This window comes from Nyctibius grandis, chromosome 3, assembly GCF_013368605.1.
Source record: "Nyctibius grandis isolate bNycGra1 chromosome 3, bNycGra1.pri, whole genome shotgun sequence".
Taxonomy (NCBI): Eukaryota; Metazoa; Chordata; class Aves; order Nyctibiiformes; family Nyctibiidae; genus Nyctibius; species Nyctibius grandis.
Window position 1 is genome coordinate 25,464,091 of NC_090660.1, and position 19,603 is coordinate 25,483,693.

At 38.7% G+C, this 19,603-nt stretch overlaps 1 protein-coding gene across 4 annotated transcripts in view; it reads left to right on the forward strand.

Annotated features, from left to right (window-relative positions):
- The window catches only part of CDH18 (cadherin 18), a 202,477-nt gene that overhangs the window by 40,313 nt on the left and 142,561 nt on the right, over window positions 1–19,603 (forward strand). For 3 of the 4 annotated variants that reach the window (XM_068397147.1, XM_068397148.1, XM_068397149.1), the window contains exon 3: window positions 6,213–6,332. The exons of the other annotated variant lie outside the window; for it this stretch is intronic. In XM_068397147.1, coding sequence (XP_068253248.1) covers window positions 6,213–6,332 — 120 coding nt within the window. The remainder of the gene's footprint in view (window positions 1–6,212; window positions 6,333–19,603) is intronic. 4 annotated transcript variants of the gene reach the window in all.

A 19,603-nucleotide genomic window follows, 5' to 3' on the forward strand; every position in this document is an offset into this window, starting at 1 on the left:
TCTCCTCCTTTCACCGGTCATTTTTCCCATATTACCCTTCAACTTTCCTTTTATGACTTTTCTTCTTTCCACAGTCTGTTTCCCTCTAACTGGGAACTGCTATCTCATCTTTGCTTGGAATTTCTATTTCCCCCTCCTCCCACATTTTATTATCATTATTTATTATCATTATTATTTCTAATCGGGTCTCTTCTGGGTCTCTACCAGAAGAACAATCTTTATTAGTCATTCTTGTTTGGTCAGTATCTAGCTAATAAAGATTTTCAGATTGTAGATCAAATGTATGAAACATCTTCAGTTATCTTTGATAATTCACTGTGGCACAAAGTTTTACTGTTAGAGTTGCAGTTCTTTTCAGTAGCATCTAAACTCTTATCTCAGTTGTTTCTCATCACACCACTGACTCTCTTGATGTGAAATTCGTTTCCTTTATCAACTGTCTCCAAAAATGCATAACTCTCTCTTCCTCTTTCTTCAGCTTCCTTTATCCTTAATGGAGACCATTTTAATTAACTGATTATTTCCTTCCCCTGTGGAAGCCTTTTATTTTCTGCATAGGAGGAGAGACAGTGGAAAGGAAATCAATGTTATCCTCAAAGTGAAAAGCAGCTAATATAATTATTTTTCATTTGTTCATTCTATTTATAAAAGTTATCTTTTTTTCATCCTGTCAAAATGTAGTATTCTTAGATAGATGTTAGTCATAATTCTGTAGTAGTCTGAATCTTGGTATTACTGTACAACTACATTTTACAAGTTATTGTTTTCGAAAGAACAATTCAAATAATTAGTCTGGGGTGGCACTTTGGGTTATAAAAGAGTGGATTATGGTAAACCAAGGCATTTTTAGTGATAAAATAAAGCATTAATACATATGTTTTATAAATTATATACTTTACTCGTTGTACCTGATGTAAATCATTAAATATCTGTTCCACAAAGCTTTCTGTTGTGGGAATAAAATGTGAATTTTCATGTCCTGCCATACAGCCAGTGTGCTGTAGGCACAAATTATACTTTCATTGCAAATTTATTATCATTATTTTATTTTTCCCTTATTGATTTTTTTTGTGTTTGTTGCACACCAAAAGTGTTTAGTTGTCTACAGTCTCAGGAAGACTAATTCTATTACTGCTTCCACAGTATACATTCTTTCTGTCAAATAGTGGAGATCCATATGCCATCTTTATTAGTTCTGCATGGTTTTTGACGTTTAGCTGTGGAGTCTATACATAACTGAACTTCTTGTTGTTATTTTATTAATTCCTAAGGATGCTTCACTACTTTAAAAATTTCCACTTTTTTACATGGTCATTTAAAGAACTTCCAAAGTTATTGTCTCTCTGTAACAGCCCTCATGCTGAGTGGCAGGTGGTATTTTTGATCTCCGTTATGCTGTTTAGTTTCAGCAGCAGGTTCCTGTCTGTCTCCTCAAAAAGTTAGCTGGTGTTTTTTTCCACAAGTTGAACCTTTCTTGATTTACCTGTAAAAAATGTAGGACCTTTATGGCTTTTCTTTTTTTAGGTCATTGACAAGAAAGTACAGGTAAGTTTTGTTAAATAATTTGCCAAATATTAGATCACAGTGTTCACTGTGGCACAAAGTGAACATATTTATGCTTTATGTACTATGCTGAAAGAGCTGAAAGAAAACACCTATTCCTTCCTTTCATTGAACCTTTTTCCTAGAAGCTGGCTCAAGAACCAAGGTTTATATCTTATGTGATTTCTTCTGTGTAAAAAACTCAGTCTCATAGCTATAACTATGCTCTGTTTTTGAGGTTTATGAGATTAATTATTATCTAAATGCAAAAGGAAATAAAAATGTTTTTACTCAGTAAAAACCTTGAATATCTGCTTATTTTCAGGTAGCTTCAATATTGCATATTACATTTTCTAGTGTTGAAGTCATGCATAAGAAGAATATTCCCAATGAATTCTACTTAGGAAATTAATAGACATACTGGACCTTTCTGAGCTTCTTTCCAGGGTATTGTAATGGGAAGCTGTCATAATTTCAGATAATCTAAAAGACAATATTCATGGTGTTCATAAGTATGATTGTCTATTTATCTTCCTCTGTTGTTTGATTTTTATCTTCTAATGAAGATAGCTGACAAAGAAATATTGAGATTTTCTGCAGTGAGGATTTGATTCAGTAATATAGTCACTGGACTCAAAGTGTTGATTTCCTGGTGAAATCACTATTTTCTAATGGAGAACAAAACTAAAACAAGTTGTGTTGACTTGTTAGTGTTTTAAGAGAATTTTAAGTATTAGTTTAATTAGTCAGGAAATCCCTGTGTTCATTAAACTTCACCCTATTTTCACTTCTTTTACTTTTTGTTCAATATTTATCCATTTGAGATTTTAACAGTGCAGCAAGCTATGGAAAGTCATGCATACAAATTTGCATTCTTAACAGACACGTTTTATTGAACTGCCTCATTAAACATTAAAAATTTCTCTTCAGAGAGACAAATTGAAGTATTTCCCTTCAGCTTTTCTTTGATCTATAACTTTACAAAAAATTTACTGGAAACATATTTTTAAAAAGAGAAAAACAAAAGAAGAGATTTTTAAAAAAACTGCAATTTGGTTTTCCAAATTCAATGGTCCTTATTTTTAGTAACAGAAGAAAGGCAGAGCTTACAAAGCGGTGTTCAGAGCATACAGACATACTTTGCAGCTCTGTATAAAGCATTAGCTAAGAAACACAGTTCCCAATATATAATCTCTAAACTGTAGTGGGAAATCATGTGGAATGGTAGTTCTACTCTCAATAAGCAGAGCCTCCACTTTGGGCAAAAAAGTCTTTTTTATTGCCTAACTGGAATGTCAAAATGCTTTCATAGCAAAATTTTGAGCTTTACTTGACGGGCACTTTCACAGTAGGTTAGTGAACGAAGTACGGAAGATATGCCTCTGGGTCCGACATTCATATCTGTTCTGAGGTCTCCAGGGAAATTTGATCCTTATTATTTGTATTAGATTATCTTCTTCAGAGTTGTTAACATTAAAAATAGTAAGGCAGCTGCACTGTATACCTTTCCATCTAAATCCTTCATTACACATAGCTCAACAGCAAAAATGGATGCTTCATCTGAATGTTACAAATATATTTGGAATCGTGATTTATCTGTCGTGTTGATGAGCTGAATGATGCTAACTTTGAAAGGAGTAATTGGAAGGTAAAGGTACCCTCTCTACCTTTTTTCTCATAAGGCATTCTAACTCGTAGCTGCCTCACAAGCTCACATAAGCTGCCTTTCCTCCGTGCTCAGCAAATCAGACAAGAGTTAGGCAAAAGGTCAGTATGAATATATCTTAAAAGATGCTGAGTGTGCTTGTGTAACAAAGTGAAAAAGTTAAACATCTGGTGGGCTACGTTGCACTGAATGAGAGTTTGAGATGTGGGATAGGGGATTGAGTTAAAACTTGTGATTCTAAGTGGTTTTTAGATGGAAAGAGAACACACTGCCACTATTCAATACCAAATTACTATTATCAGGTGTTTCCTAGGAGAGAGATACAGATGTATAAGAAAATCACTGTGGTGGATTTTAAGGTATAATAGCATTCCATTCATGCTAAAATGACCTGCCAGCTGCTTATGTGAGATATCACCTTTAACTAGCCCTGTTTCTTTGTCCCACATCAATGAGCCATGCAAGCACTCAGATTCTATCCCCTATCTTTTAAAATAAGAAGAGAAGAAAGTCTCTGAAGAATAAGAGTACCACAAAATCTCAGTATTTCTGGTATTGTCTTCTTCTGAAATAGCCAAAATCTTTTCATCCATTCCAAAAACTACTCTCGGCAACTGTTTTCCTGGAAGCAGGAAAATCTCTAGATAAAAAGGTACAGAAGTTGCCCAGCACGCTGGGTAGCAAACTCTGGAGAGTGAGTGACTGTATCTATTGGATGAGTATGTTTTTGTTGTGTTCAATTAAAAAGAACACAATCAATGTGTATCAGTAACTTATTAATCTTTAACGATTCCACAATATTCCAACATAAAATAATGAAGCCATGAATAAAAGAAAAACAACAAATTAGCATGGACAGGACTTCACCCTTGAATACAACAAGCTTAACTAGAAGACAGAAAGGTCACAGCTTTTCTACTTTAAGTTTGAAATTGTTGTCAAACTGGGCTATATATCATTGCGGTATCATTGTGGTATTTAGATAAACTATAGAATAAGGGAAAAAACACATTTGCTGTTCTTTGAAGTGACCTCATGTGGTTTGCAGGAACTCTTATTCTAAGTTTAGGTAGCAAATAAATATGACTGAATCGATTCCTAGAACATTTTAAGAAAATTGCACTAACTTTAATTCACATTTGTTTACCTTGCCATATAAACCCAAATACGGTAATTTAGTCAGTTTTACCACTAACTCCTGAATAACTATGCACAGACTACTAGCTCCAGCTTGATTTTATTACAATATTCAACTTCAAATTCATCAAGGTATCCTTATATCTGCTGTGTGAATGTATTTATCAATGAGACTGTATGCATTTGGGCTATTCAAAGACCACAAGACACTATATTTAAGTATGCAGACACATTTGCTATACCTTTTACTAAATCTCCAGGAGACATACAAAAAGCAAATTTTGGTGTCCAAGTAAGTATGGCACAAATGAAGTACTGATTTCTCAAATAGTGAAGAATCAAAATCCACAAAGGTTTGCATGCTTGCTTTGCTGTACTCAAAGTAGAGATCCCATGGTTTTAGGTATTTCTATTCCCAGTATACACTGAAGGTATGAACATTAACAAACAGTCCTGTGCAATGGAAACTGATCTATGAAGTTAAACAGCTGGAACTGAGGATCAGATGTCCACACCGTACTTTTTTTGGGAAGTCTTATTTCAGACTAGCTCTTGTCTGCTCTGAGACTAAATGCCCATGAGCAGTCAGAACAAATGAGATGTGGTTTATTTTCTTCCAAAGGAAACTAGTTACTGTGCTCTGAAACTGTTCCATGAGGTAAATCAAAGTATGGTAAGTGGGGGAGATCAAGGGATAAAATTCAAAAGCATGCTTCTCACAACTAAAATGTGAAATTGAACACCCCAGAGTGAAGGTGATGCCTCAGTGGTTAATTTGACTGAGAAGCCACTTTCAGGTGCAGAATTACATGAGAGCAGCCTGTTCTGTTATTATTATTATTCCAGTGTTTTCTGTGAAAGCAGATGCAGGAGCATAAAGCAGGAGCATCTAGGAAGCAGCATCTGTGGAAGGATAAACAAGTGGGATGAAGACTGAACCTTTATTAACTTGCCAGTCTTTCATTTACTGATTTCTCATGTGAAGTGTTGGGCAGTGATAGCAAAAAAGATTCATCATTAAATGTCTTGAAAAATAGAATAAGATGTAAAATCACTTGTCTCTATTCTATGTTGGGCAGTGATAGCAAAAAAGATTCATCATTAAATGTCTTGAAAAATAGAATAAGATGTAAAATCACTTGTCTCTATTCTATCTGTGCAATACTTATGCATTTTATTTTCTGCAAAGTGTTACACATAAGTTATCCCACTTAGTGACATGCTAGAAACTGTGATTTTATTTCTCTAATGGGATTTACAGCATACAAATATTTGTCTTTTGAATTACTTATCTTTCTAATTTGGATGCATCATTGGAATTCCAACGAGGCTCTAGTAGTTATTTAATTTTCAGATCTTTGATGTCTTCTGATAGATAGATTTTTTTGATTCCCTTGGTATCTTTTATTGGTTTGGGGGTGTTTTTGCAAATTATTTTAAATATGCACTTCGACATTAATTTGTATTGTGGATGAAGATAATCTTGAAGCCCATAAATGTGGGTTGTTCAGAAGCCTAAGCAGTATCCAAATTTGGGGTCTATATGCATGAACACGCGTAAATATGCCTGCTATGTAGTTACCATTTATGTTTATATATATGTAATTATGTTACATATACATATATAGAAAGAAAGAGAAAAAGGTTTTTTCAAACGAGTGTAGATATTTTTCCTTAAAAATATGGTAGGATAGTATATATAGAGAAAATGTTATTAATCTCTCAATTGTAGAATGTGAGGACTGTAGAGGTTTCAAAAATGCATCTGAAAATATTTACATTTGTCAGAAAAATATTTTATTATCAAGTACTTATAACTATTTTATTATTTTATTATCAATTAACTTTTATTTTCCTGTATATCCAGGTACATCTGTTCTACAGGTGACAGCCACAGATGCAGATGACCCTACATATGGAAACAGTGCCAGAGTAGTGTACAGTATTCTTCAGGGACAGCCATATTTCTCTGTTGACCCTAAAACAGGTGGGTATTTTATATTTCTGCCAGTGTGATTTGGCTAATATGTTGCAGTTAAGTAAGTCCGGTAGATGAAATCCAATGTACAAAATGCAGGTGGATGGGATTTTTTTTTTTTCATTCCTATTATATCCTACTTCTTGCTTTAACAGCATGAAATTTAGGAGTTACTATGTTTTGCTGAGTACTAAAATGAGCCTACTGTGTACAGAATTAATTCTGCATCATGCCATGATGTGAGCCATTCAGCCAAACTCGAATAGCACTTTTTCATCTTTTCAATCCTCTGTTTAGGAAGTGAGTCAAGTGTGCTTAATACCTTATGATTTTAAATGCTTTGTTTTGCTTGAAGGCTAAGCTTGGGAGGATTATTGAATGTGTGCTTCAACACATATACCATAATAAATTAATATCATTCCTGTGTTTATAAAATCGTCTGAGCAGCCAGGGAGCACATTCGGAAAGCTAAAGGCCTGATAGAATTAAATCTGGGCAGGGATGTCGAAGGTGACAAGAAATGCTTCTATAGGTATGTCAGTAATAAGAGGAAGACTAGGGAAAATGTGAGCCCTCTCCGGAAGGAAACGGGACACCTGGTTACCTGGGATATGGAGAAGGCTGAGGTACTCAATGACTTTTTTGCCTCAGTCTTCACCGGCAAGTGCTCTAGCCTCACCACCCGAGTCGCAGAAGGCAGAGGCAGGGACTGGAAGGATAAAGAACCACCCACTGTAGGAGAAGATCAGATTTGAGACCATCTAAGGAACCTGAAGGTGCACAAGTCCTTGGGACCTGATGAGGTGCATCCATGGGTCCTGAGGGAACTGGCGGATGAAGTTGCTAAGCCGCTATCCATCATTTTTGAGAAGTAGTGGCAGTCTGGTGAAGTTCCCACTGACTGGAAACATAATCACCATTTTCAAGAAAGGAAAAAAGGAAGACCAGGGGAACTACAGGCCAGTCAGTCTCACCACTGTGCCTGGCAAGATCATGGAGCAGATCCTCTTGGAAACTCTACTGAGGCACACGGAATTCAAGGAGGTGGTTGGTGACAGTCAACATGGCTTCACTAAGGGCAAATCATGCCTGACAAATTTGGTGGCCTTCTACGACAGGGTTACAGCACTGGTGGATAGGGGAAGAGCAACTGTTGTCATCCACCTGGACTTGTGCAAAGCATTTGACACTGTCCTGCACGACATCCTTGTCTCTAAATTGGAGAGACATGGACTTGACGGATGGACCACTCGGTGGATAAGGAATTGTCTGGATGGTGGCACTCAAAGAGTTGTGGTCAACAGCTTGATGTCCAAGTGGAGACCAGTGACGAGTGGCATTTCTCAGGGGTCGGTATTGGGACCAGAGCTCTTTAACGTCTTTGTCGGCGACATGGACAGTGGGATGGAGTGCACCCTCAGCAAGTTTGCTGATGACACCAAGCTGTGTGGTGCGGTTGACACGCTGGAGGGAATGGATGCCATCCAGAGGGACCTTGATAGGCTTGAGAGAGGTGTGTGCAATCTGCATGAAGTTCAACAAGGCCAAGTGCAAGGTCCTGCACATGGGTCGGGGCAATCCCAAGCACAAATACAGGCTGGGCAGGAATGGATTGAGAGCAGCCCTGAGGAGAAGGACTTGGGGGTGATGGTTGACAAGAAGCTCAACATGAGCCAACAATGTGCGCTTGCAGCCCAGAAGGCCAACCATATCCTGAGCTGCATCAAAAGCAGCGTGGCCAGCAGGTTGAGGGAGGTGATTCTCCCCCTCTGCTCCGCTCTTGTGAGACCCCACCTGCGTTCAGCTCTGGGGCCCCAACATAAGAAGGACATGGAGATGTTGGAATGAGTCCAGAGGAGGGCCGCGAAGATGATCAGAGGGCTGGAGCACCTCTCCTTTGAAGACAGGCTGGGAGAGTTGGGGCTTTTCAGCCTGGAGAAGAGAAGGCTCTGGGGAGACCTTCTAGCAGCCTTCCAGTACCTGAAGGGGGCCTACGAGAAAGATGGAGAGGGACTTTTTACAAGAGCATGTAGCGATAGGATGAGGGGGAATGGTTTTAAACTGAAAGAGGGTAGATTTAGATTAGATCTTAGGAAGAAATTCTTTCCTGTGAGGGTGGTAAGTCACTGGAACAGGTTGCCTAGAGAAGTTGTGGGTGTCCCCTTCCTGGCAGTGTTTAAGGCCAGGTTAGATGGGGCTTTGAGCAAGATGGTCTAGTGGAAAGGTGTCCCTGCCTGTGGCAGGGGAGTTGGAATTAGATGATCTTTAAGGTCCCTTCCAAGCGAAACCATTCTGTGATTCTATGATTTAAGTGTAGCGTAAATATTTTTCATTGTAATGTTTTTACATTTAAATATCTGCTTGTGTACATTAATCTCTGCAGAACTTGGAGGCATATGCTTGCTTTATTGCAAGAGAAGTGTATCTGTGCCGTCTTGGCTAGCTTTGAGGTAGGCCTTTTTTGAGTAGGAGGCTGGGCTCGATGATGCCAGAAGTCTCTCTCAACCTAAATTATTCTATACAGTTATGAGCTCACATTAGAAACACCTGAGAGTGCAAAGCCTGACAGAATCATGTTGGAGGACTATATAAGGTGCTCGTAGACAAACCTGATGTAGGCCTGGTCGTGCTGTGTGTCAGGAATGAGTGCTGGCACACACCTTATCCAGCCATGTGTGAGTACAGTCTGGCGGAGTACTGGCTGGTGCAGGCTAAAACCACTCTAGGATACATGTTAACATCTAAGAGGTATGGAAAATCAGTGGTACAGTGCTCAGACTCTCTCTACCCCGGTTTTACTTAGAAATACAACCCTGGTTTACATTTCTACTTCAGTTATGGCACTCTGAGGCAATGGCCTATATTTTTTATTTTTATAATAGTGTGGAACTTGTAGTGTGGAACTGCTATTAATTCAGTGAAGAATTGTAATGGATGTTCTCAATATCAGGTCTGTGTTACAAAAGAAAAAGTATTATTATATCACTGTTTGTGTGTTATAAAGAAAGCAGACGGGAGTGTATTTTCACTCCCCAAGTCTTAGGCTTTGACAGGGATTTAATAACACTTTATGAACTTAAACTGTTTTCAATATGTGAATAGAATACGAAAATGATTCTGTTACCTTAGTCTATTGAAATGGCAAAAGAATAAATACCTTAAGAAGTAAGTAGACAGTGAAACAGTGAAAAAAATGGAGAAAGCTTTTTGATTTGATAAGTTTTTCTGTAATTCCAGAAGAGCAGTTAATTTAATTTGGCATGATACAATGGAAAGAAGTAGAATATCGGAAATGATGGAAAGTCTTGAAGAATAGTATTTCCCTATGAAATTTCACTTTGAATTTCTAGGTTTCAAGACACTAATTTTTGGAAAACATCACTTTTCTGAATTTGTAAGCATTTCTGTGACCTGTTTTTCCTAAGGCTTGAGTTGTTCAATTCCATCTTAATTATATTTTATCTGGAAGTTTTCTGAATTTACACTGACATGCACAAACTTCCTTTACAAGAAAGAAGGGCCAAAACAGGGAAAAAGAGAAAAAGAAAGGTCCCAACATTCATGATTGAATGTAATGTTTGTGAAGCCTAAGGATCTTTTATGGCTATCAGTAAAGCTTCTTGGAGCTATCAGAGGTAGACATCAAGCTGTTCATAGCTCTAGTGTGCATATTCATCTTAACAAGTCTTCTGCATCTAGCTTAGTGCTGCCTAAACTTGCTTTTAGACAACTTACTCTTGGAAGACTTTAAAATTATGGATTTTTTGGACCTTAGTTTAGAATAGTTTAAATGGGATTTTAGAATTCATACATCTAAAATGTAATAGTGAGTCAGTACCAAATTACAACCTTCAAAGTAAAAAAAGATGTGTGCTCAGCAGAAGAACATCTTTATTAGCTTATCTGATAAAAGGCTATGCACGCAAAGGAGGTTAGAGATGCAATGCTAGGAGAGTAACACCCCTGCTCTAATAGACATTCGAGCCTGGGCTTGTACCAGGGCTGTCCCAGGAGAGCTTTAACCCCATGGGCCAGGGCTGAAACCCATCATGAGAAGTCCACAGGAGATGCTGTCCTGACCACCCTTCATGCTGAAGGAGCTACTGCCTACAGGGGTATGGGACACACTATGGGATGCAGGGAAGAACATTATGGTATTGTACTGGATTTCTGGGATGGTTAGAAGAAGAACCGCAGGTGGGGAAAGGGAGGGATTGAGATGGATTAGGGAGGCAAAAGCAAGGGAAAATAGAGGGGTAAGGGGATAAAAGGGGCCAGTCCTGTGTAAACAGGCTCTTTCTCAATACTATTGTCTAGTCATGCCCTGTGCTTGATCAGTAGAGTCTGTCCCGTGTCTTCTTATGCTCCACTTCTAACTATTTTCCCCAGTAAAGGGACTCTTGTCTGTATGCATGTGTGTCTGGAGGTTTAAGTGCCAGCAACTGCAGCTGGACCACGGGTCAGAGGGTCCCGTGTGTCTGTGGTGCCAGCAAACTCGAGAGTACAGAGTGTGTGTGTATTGCATGGGTGTGAATGTCAGTGGGGGACACTGCTGGAGTAGCCAGCAAGTTGGATGAGTGGTTTGGGTGCCAATTATCTATGTGGCCAAAAGTCTGGGCCAGATACTGGAGAGACCAGAGGGTTTACAAGTCAGCTGTAGTAGGGGCCCAGAGGTCCAGACTGACTACAGGAGCAACTGTATGGTCTGTGGGTTGACTGAGAGGCCTGTTTGTGAGTCTCCATGCATGAGGCCAGAAACCAACTCTTGGATAGCCTGGGTGTCAAAGTCAGCTACTGAGAGTCCATAATGTGTACATGGGGGTGTCAGTGGGAATGCAAGGGAAGTGGGAGGCTGGAATTTTATTTTTCCTGGGGAAACCTCAAATTAGACTGTGTTTCTTTTCTAACAGCTATAGCAGCCCACTTTCAGTTGCTACATGCTTCAGGAATGAAAGTGAAACCCGTAGTCCAATTCTACTGCTGACATAGTAAACCCATATCTGGAGGATGTTAGCTATACCCAGCTCTTCCCAGATGCATCAGTCTTTCTGAACAGAACATACAGTGTGGGACATTTTCCATTCAAATCAGCAGTTCTGGTTGTAACTGTGATGAAATAAGAGATAAAAGCCTCATTCATTGCAGTTTTGAATTGAAATGTAGACATTCGCAGGGTGAGAGAGAGAAGCATTTATCATTTAATGGAATGACTGTGAAAAAAATTAGATATTTGTCTTTAGTTATATTTGTAATCATCTGTTACAGCAGTATGATTACAAAGTTCTTAATCATGTATCAACTTGGTTTTTTTTTACTTGAAGATATTAAATAGTAAAGAAATATGTGTGCCTATTTATGAAATAACATCACTGCGAATTAGTACAGACTAATTATGATGTGTGAGAAGAGTGCCAACCTCACTCTGCTTTCTGTCTTCACAATAATATGGACAATGGCTTCAAGCATCCCTGTAAGAAATGACCTATTCGCTACTTACCTGGTTTGGTTCCTGATTGAGAGTACAATAGAAATAATAAACATAGTCAATGGCTGAATACATGCTTTCAAATATAGAGATGTGCCTCATGAACACCAAATGAGCTATCCCTGAAGTTCAAGACTTTTGTCCTCATCTGTACTTATTATTCTTATCCTTTTCTAGAAGTTCTTGGCCATAATTCATATGGGAAAGGCAGATTTTCTGACATTAAAATATGTAGAGTGTAGTTTAAAGGTTGCATGTATATTCCTCTGGGAAACAAGAAAAAATATTGTTTATGAAGTTATTAACAGATTTGATACTGCTAAATAAATACTAATATTAAAAATTTGTTAATTAATGAAATCTGTTAGAATTAAGCTCTTTTAATACTGAGGTAATAATTATGGATTTAATGGATTAAGGTCTACCTCGTTTCGTTATTTTAGAGAGAATATCTTAGATTGGCATAAAGAGAAATTGCATAGACTTTCCACTACAAAAAGGAAGAGCACCCTTTGCATGCTTTAGTAAAACAGTCTGTCAGAGTATGCCAGATAAGATTATCCATGCTAATTGGAGTAATGCTAAAGCATTTCATGACTCTATGTCTCTGCCATACACAGGAAATCATACTAGTTAGTAAAATCATTTCAGAAACCATATTCTGCGGCTTACTTGAATGAACATCCTTATTTTTGATATTAAGAATTCTTACTTTTTTAGGTGAAATATGTTACTCTTTCATCATCTGGTGTTGTGAACAACTACTATGGACAATCTGTGTTGTCCAATCAGAAGTTATCCTCCCCCGCCCCCCCACAAAAAAAAATTGGCACATGCTTCTGTAACCGCTAATAGCCAATTGGCAAGTTCCAAGATCACATTATCATCTTGGTTTCCTAACCAGGACTACTGCAATATGGTAACTGCATTCCTTTTGTTGGTAGACACCCTTTTATTTTTCTTCAACCTTTCATCTGTAAATACACAGATATATTTTTATACTTACAACATAATGCCTGGTTATTGTGGGTAACCCCAGTAGGCAGCTAAGCACCACACAGCCTCTCACTCACTCCCTCCTGTAACAGGATGGGGGAGAGAATGGGAAGAATAAAAGTGAGAAAACTCATGGGCTGAGATAAAGGCAAGTTTAATAGGGAAAGCAAAAGCAGTGCACACAAGCAAAGCAAAACAGGGAATTCACTCACTACTTCCTATCGGCAGGCAGGTGTTCAGCCATCTCCAGGAAAGCAGGGATCCATCACGTGTAACTGTTACTTGGGAAGACAAGTGCTGTAACTCAGAACGCCCCTCCTTCCTCCTTCCCCCAGCTTTTATTGTTGAGTGTGATATCATATGATGTGGGATGACCCTTTGGTCAACTGGGGTCAGCTGTCCCAGCTGTGTCCCCTCTAAACTTCTTGTGCACCCCCCAGCCTACTCGCTGGTGGGGCAGCGTGAGAAGCAGAAAAGGCTTTGACGCTGTGCAAGCACTGCTCAGCAATGTCTAAAACATCCTTGTGTTATCAACACAAATCCAAAACACAGCTCCATACTAGCTACTATGAAGAAAATGAACTCTTCCCCAGCCAAGACCAATACAATAGTGAAACACTGTGTTTAGTTGTTCAGTCAGATTTAAAGTCCTGATGAGAAAGCAGTGAGACACACTGATCATATAGTCTGGATTCTGTTGCCACATCCTCTGCAGTCTTTCTCTTAGGTGTAAAGTTGCTTTTACCTTGTACTGGACATTGGAAGAGGTTCCTAATGTTAATGTTAATTAAGCTTGGTTTTCCATACTTCTAGACATTCACATCTTTTCAGATGTACTGAGGATAGTAAAGAGCCTGCTGTTTTCTGAAGGTCTAAAATACTGTGCTGTGTCTATAACAAAAATTAAAGATTTTGGTGTGAGAAAAGCGTTCTATTGCAAGTGTCTGTAAAATGTCAGTTCTTCCAGAATAGGATTACTTCTATGAGCAGATGTTTCTATCTGTGTCTTTGAACTTTTCATGAGTGATATATGAACCATTAATTTTAAGTTCTGTTTTTAAACAAGGAAGGCTAATGTTCCATCCAAAGAAAGTGTGGAAATTGCATATGTGATAGAATGTGTTTAACTTCAGGGAAAGGGAATGAATAAGATTTCACCCTAAAGCCACAAATATATTACTGTAATTTTTAGCTCTATTGGGGTGAAAGCCAGGACACTGACTCAGAAGACTAATCCACTAGACTCTTAAAGACTCTGCCCCTCAGGACCAGCCCACATGTTAGCAATACTTTTGCAGATCAGTCTTTATTGATGTAGAATTAAGCAGTGACTCTATTGCCTTTAATTGTGCTAACAGGTGTCCTTTTCCTAGACAATAGGTTACTCTTGGCGTCTCTAGTTCTGTAAGAAAGAATTACTGGGATGTAATGGAGCGCTACAAAGATGATTAGAGGACTGGAGCATCACTCTTATGAAGAGAGGCTGAGAGATGGGTCTGTTTAGCCTGGAGAAGATTGAGGGGATGTTGTTAATGCTTACGAAGTACCTTAAGGGCAGGTGTCAAGAGGATGGGGCCAGACTTTTCTCAGTGGTGCCCAGCAACAGGACAAGGGGCAATGGGCACAAACTGAAACATGGGAAGTTCCATCTGAATATGAGGAAAACCTTTTTTACTTTGAGGGTAAGAGAGCACTGGAACAGGCTGCCCAGGGAGGTTGTGGATTCTCCCTCTCTGGAGATATTCAAAACCCGCCTAGACGTGACCCTGTGCAACATGTTCTAGGTGAACCTGCTTTAGCAGGGGATCGTACTAGATGATCTCCAGAGGTCCATTCTAACCCTAACCATTCTGTGATTCTGTGATTGAATCTTGTTTTAATTTCCGCTTACACTTTTGGCTGGGGGACTGAAATGAAGATACAGAGCAAAGCATTAAGTTAAACTTTTTAGAGGTGCCCTAATTCATACACAGCTCTGCTTCTTGATCCACATTCGCTTTCCCAATTTAATTTTCCCTTTCACAAGCTGTTGTGGGTATTGGTATTACTGAGGATAATAATTTCAGAAATACAGTTAAAGGGTCCCAATGAAACTTTGCAGGGGCAATGAAAATGAGAGGAAGTAATAGTGAGGTACTATTCAGGAGCTATATTATCTGCCGGTTTGGTAATGCTAAAATGCCTGCTTATGGCTGGAGACATACTGGTTAGGTATTTATTAAATGGCTTAACTTCTTGTGTCTCTATTTTATGAGTTTTTTACAAACATATTGTGTTAATAATGCTATTACTTTATTAATAAGTTCGAGTAAGTTCACATTTTTTGCCTTTCATATTTTGAGAAATTATGTTTAATTCACACTGGAGGTAGGAAAAAAAAACCAGTAGTGGTAGACTGTTGAAGAGGAAATTAGGCATAAAGAATTGATTGAGGATACTGTTTCCTTTAGTAGTTGCATTTAAACACAGATTTTTATAATGCACACAAATCCTCTGATTTAGAAACATAGCTACTTTGAGAATTAATGCATAATCTACATAATCTCATTAGTTCAATAAATATGCATGCATCCGGTTTCCCATCAGTCTTTGCCTTTTAGAATAATGCATACATTTTCAGTGACAATCTGAATAAAAGTGGCTGATAACGTCTTGTCTTGTAATAAACCATACAGAACAACAAATCTAGTATGGTGATGATGCTTTTCCAAAGATTATGTATAAAGACAAAGCTTCTCAAGAAATATTGTCCAGCAGAAATGATTCTACTACAGTTGAGATACCTCCTAAGGAAAAATGAACAAAAGCCTTATAAAATTAACACAAGCTCCATATCTATTGAACATCCACTTAAAAAACAAGCAAGCACAAGGTATTTATGAGCCAATTTTACATCAGTTTAAAAATATTATAACAAAAAAGATGACATTTGAGGAACCTCTATAATTCAGTTCTTATCTGACCAGGAAGGGGAAGAGTAACTACCTCCAGAAACCACCAACAAACCTGTGATCTATCCAGGAAATTTGACCTTTACCAGCTGTATGTCAGCATTTGTCCTCCCTTTGGTATTTGACTTTGCAGCCTTTGCACCATCACTGCCTGTGTGAATGGGGAACACAACGCCTGACAATAAGGTTTCCCAGTTTCTCTTAGGTGATGTCCCTCTTTTCTGAACTTGCCCCAGAGCTCATTTTCATTCCGTTACGGACTTTGTCAAGCCCAGGAGCAGCAGTAAAAGCAGTACAGTGGGCTTTGTCTGGTCTTTAAGACTGCAGATAGGCTCTGATCAAACACAATAACCAGCAAATTTGCTTCGTGTCTTTGTAACTGTCTTCATGATTTGCCAGCATATTTGTAAATTTAAAATTTAGAAGAAAGAGACTATAAGCAGATTTCCCGAGACTCTGTAACTTCACTTCCAGGAGAGGATACTGTTCAGTGCTAGTTTTCTTTTTACTTATCTTTGCTTACAGATGTATTCTGGGACTTAATTGGTGAATGATAGTAGGAGTTAGGTCTTTTTTTCTGATGGTCATATTAATCGGGATTTGTCCACCATCATATCTGGAACTGGAATGTTTACATGACAAGAGCACAGAGATATGTTATCAAATCAAAGGCTCTGTCTTTATTTGCTCTTTCCAAATTTCTGTATAGATTTGCCATTCTGCTTATCAGGGTAGAGAGTCCACTAAGAGGACACCCCACCCTGCCAAGGACCCCATGTCAGCCCCCCAGGGTGCCCCCCACCCTACCCACAGCTCAGGACCCCATGTCAGTCCCCTTTGGCCCATCAGCCCCTGCTACAGGCATGCTGCAGCAGGGCCGGTCTCCAGCTCCTCACAGCCCTGCCCTGCCTGGCCATGGGCCCTGCCAAGCCAGGACCCTGTCTCCACGGATGTGCCCAAATGCCTGGGGCTGGGGCTGCCCTGGTGCCCCTGGCTGCACTGCTCCTGGCCGGTGGTGGGACAGGCTCTGGCTGCCAGGCCCTGCCATCACCCACCCAGGGAGCCCTTGGCACCCAACCCCAGGGAGCTGCCAGCCCCTGCGGTGCCCTGACACTGTTGCAAGTGTTGTTGTCAACAAAAGTCTGCAAGATGGATGTTTTTCTTCACATTTTTAAACCTGTAAGCAAAACCCATCCCTCAAGCAAGAAAAGGTTTTCAAATTCCCAACCAGTACATACCTTATGCGATATATTTTAAACATTAGATAAAACCTCTGTCATTGAAATTGTCACACTAGAAGATGGAGAAGCAGAGTTTACTCTGTTTACTACCCATTGCAGAGGAGTGTAGCCCAGTTTGAAGTCTTTAATTTAGGTCCCCAAGGAAGTATTTTCTTTCCTTTTTACATAGTTTTGTCTTGTTTTTATCTTGGTACACATTTCATGAATTAAGCATGAAATTTTTTAGAATATTTGTGGTCATGATTACAATATTAAAATATTCTAATGAGGCTGTTCCTCTTCCTTTTTCTTTAGCTGGTCCATAAAATTCTTAGTATTTCTGTTACATAGTATTTTGAGAGCATGCTTACGATGTTTTCAAGGAAAAATTAAATTCTATCTGTAACATTGGGGAAGGTGTAAGAGTAGAAGCCTTCCTGGAATTTAGTAAAGCACTTGCAGTCCCAGAAGCAGATATAGCCATCATGGGAGCAGTTCTAAGGGAAGATGGTAGATTAAATGAGATTTTGCTCTCTCTCAAACTGTTCTTTCAAGAAATACATTTTAGATCAATAGATTGCATCTAAGAGTGTTCAGGCAGAAAATACAACAATTCCCTATATATCTAACCACCATGCGAGTTAGGCTTCGCTTTACTTGACTGGAAGATGAAAATAAAATGAGGGACTTACCATCTAAGGCTGTTTCTTCCTGAGAAATCGCTCCTTATGATGAGATTTTCTTTAGGTTTTTGTCTTCAACATGAAATGGCAAGGACAACGCAGGTCCTTTCACTTGAATGTATTTCCAAGTCTTGGCTTTAGCCATTTGTAATCACGTCTGATAAAATGTCAATATCATAGTGAAATGATTTAATCATCTAATCCATAATGTTCTATAAAAGTAACTGAATCACTGAAAGAACATATGAGCATGTTTACTTGTGTAATCCTTTGCATTGACTTAAATACAGTACCCTTCTGTGCTGTAGAGAGGAAGCCTCCATTTTCAAAGTGAATATATTTATGGTAAATATCTAGCTTGCTTTGTACTTTGGAAGAAAAGAAAAAAAACTGCTTTAAATTAGGAAGAACAGAAAAAACTACTACTGTTGTTTTTTTACAGAACTTTGTACTCACATATAATGGCCATTCTGGATATTTTTTATAAGCCTCTGTTTTATTAAATAGATTAGATTTGGTTCAGGTGTGATACTATGGCCAAGGGATTCTCAATGGTGTTGACAATATATGTCAACAATTGTATCTTCTGATTCTGAAAAAAAATTGACATAAAGTACTATGTAATTTTTTTGGAAACCACTCAAAAGATTTTTCTTCTAACCTCAAATTTGTTGTCAGGTCCTGTCCCACGCAGTGAGCTAGGGGGGGTTCACTTCACTTACAGATCCCTTGTGCGGCCATCCAGAATGATCACAGTCACTCTAGAGGCTTAACGAAAAAATTACTTTACTGGAGACTGTATCAGGATCACAACAAATAGCGATTTGGCAAAAGATATCGGCAAAACATACCTTCACTACAAAACATGACAAAGAGAATCATAACGAAACCACAACCTGAACAGTAACTTCAACAGTCAAAAGTTCTCATAGCCACTAAGTGCTGCTGACAATATCAGTCTTAGGAGTCAGGAAAGTAGAGGAAAAGGAATATAGGAGGGGAGAGAGAGAAAAAAAATTAGAAAGGAGACCAGAGACAGGAAAGATATCACCACCAGTGGCAAACTCAACAGGTGTCCAGCAGGTATAGTCCAAAGTTATCCAAGGGTGGTGGGTGCACCAGCCCCGGCAGCTTCAGAATCTGCCCTTTTATAATCCCTTGCCCTGCCTCTGGGGAGGAGTCTTATCTGAGCTCACGCATGTGCAATTGTAACTTCTAGAGAGTTCCTGAAATGGGTCTGGGGTCCCTAAGTGGTCTACCAGCTGCCTCCCCTCAATTTCAGGTATGTGGCCGAAGCATGACCTTTGATTCTGCACAGCTGCAGTGGTGTTCAAGGCACAGCCTTCTCCGGAGAGTTGTTTTGCAAAAAACGTGCTCCCCACTCCCTCACATCTATGGGGCTTTAGCCAGAAGGTAGCTGTTTGGGACATATTGTTAACCCCTTCTTAGTTGGTCTTCTTGGTATTTGTGTAGTGTAGCACGTTCTGCAAGAGTTTCAGAATGCTCTGGTAAAACAACAGTTGAAAGGTATGCTAAGGTAATAAAAATAATTCAATGCATTACAAAATGCTATAAGGTGTATTTGCAAATTATTTTGTGTAATTGCTGCTGTGACAAATGATTAATTATAGATATATAAATTGTTAATGTAAACATCTCATCTGTAATCTATCACAAAACATGAAAGAAGGTAAAAAAAGTTATTGGAAAAATACAATTTTTTCTGAACGTGGTGGACCATTGTTACACTATACTATTGTTAATAATTTTAACATAGTTATTCATTAAAGTAGAGGAAACATTAATTTCATATTCAACATATAGATTTGTTTACTTTAAGACACCATCTCCTTGTTCAGCTAATATCCTGTTAAGTCAGGGAATTAACAGGGAGTGCAATGTAATATGACACACATGTGTAGTATAATTGAACTTGGCTTGTGTA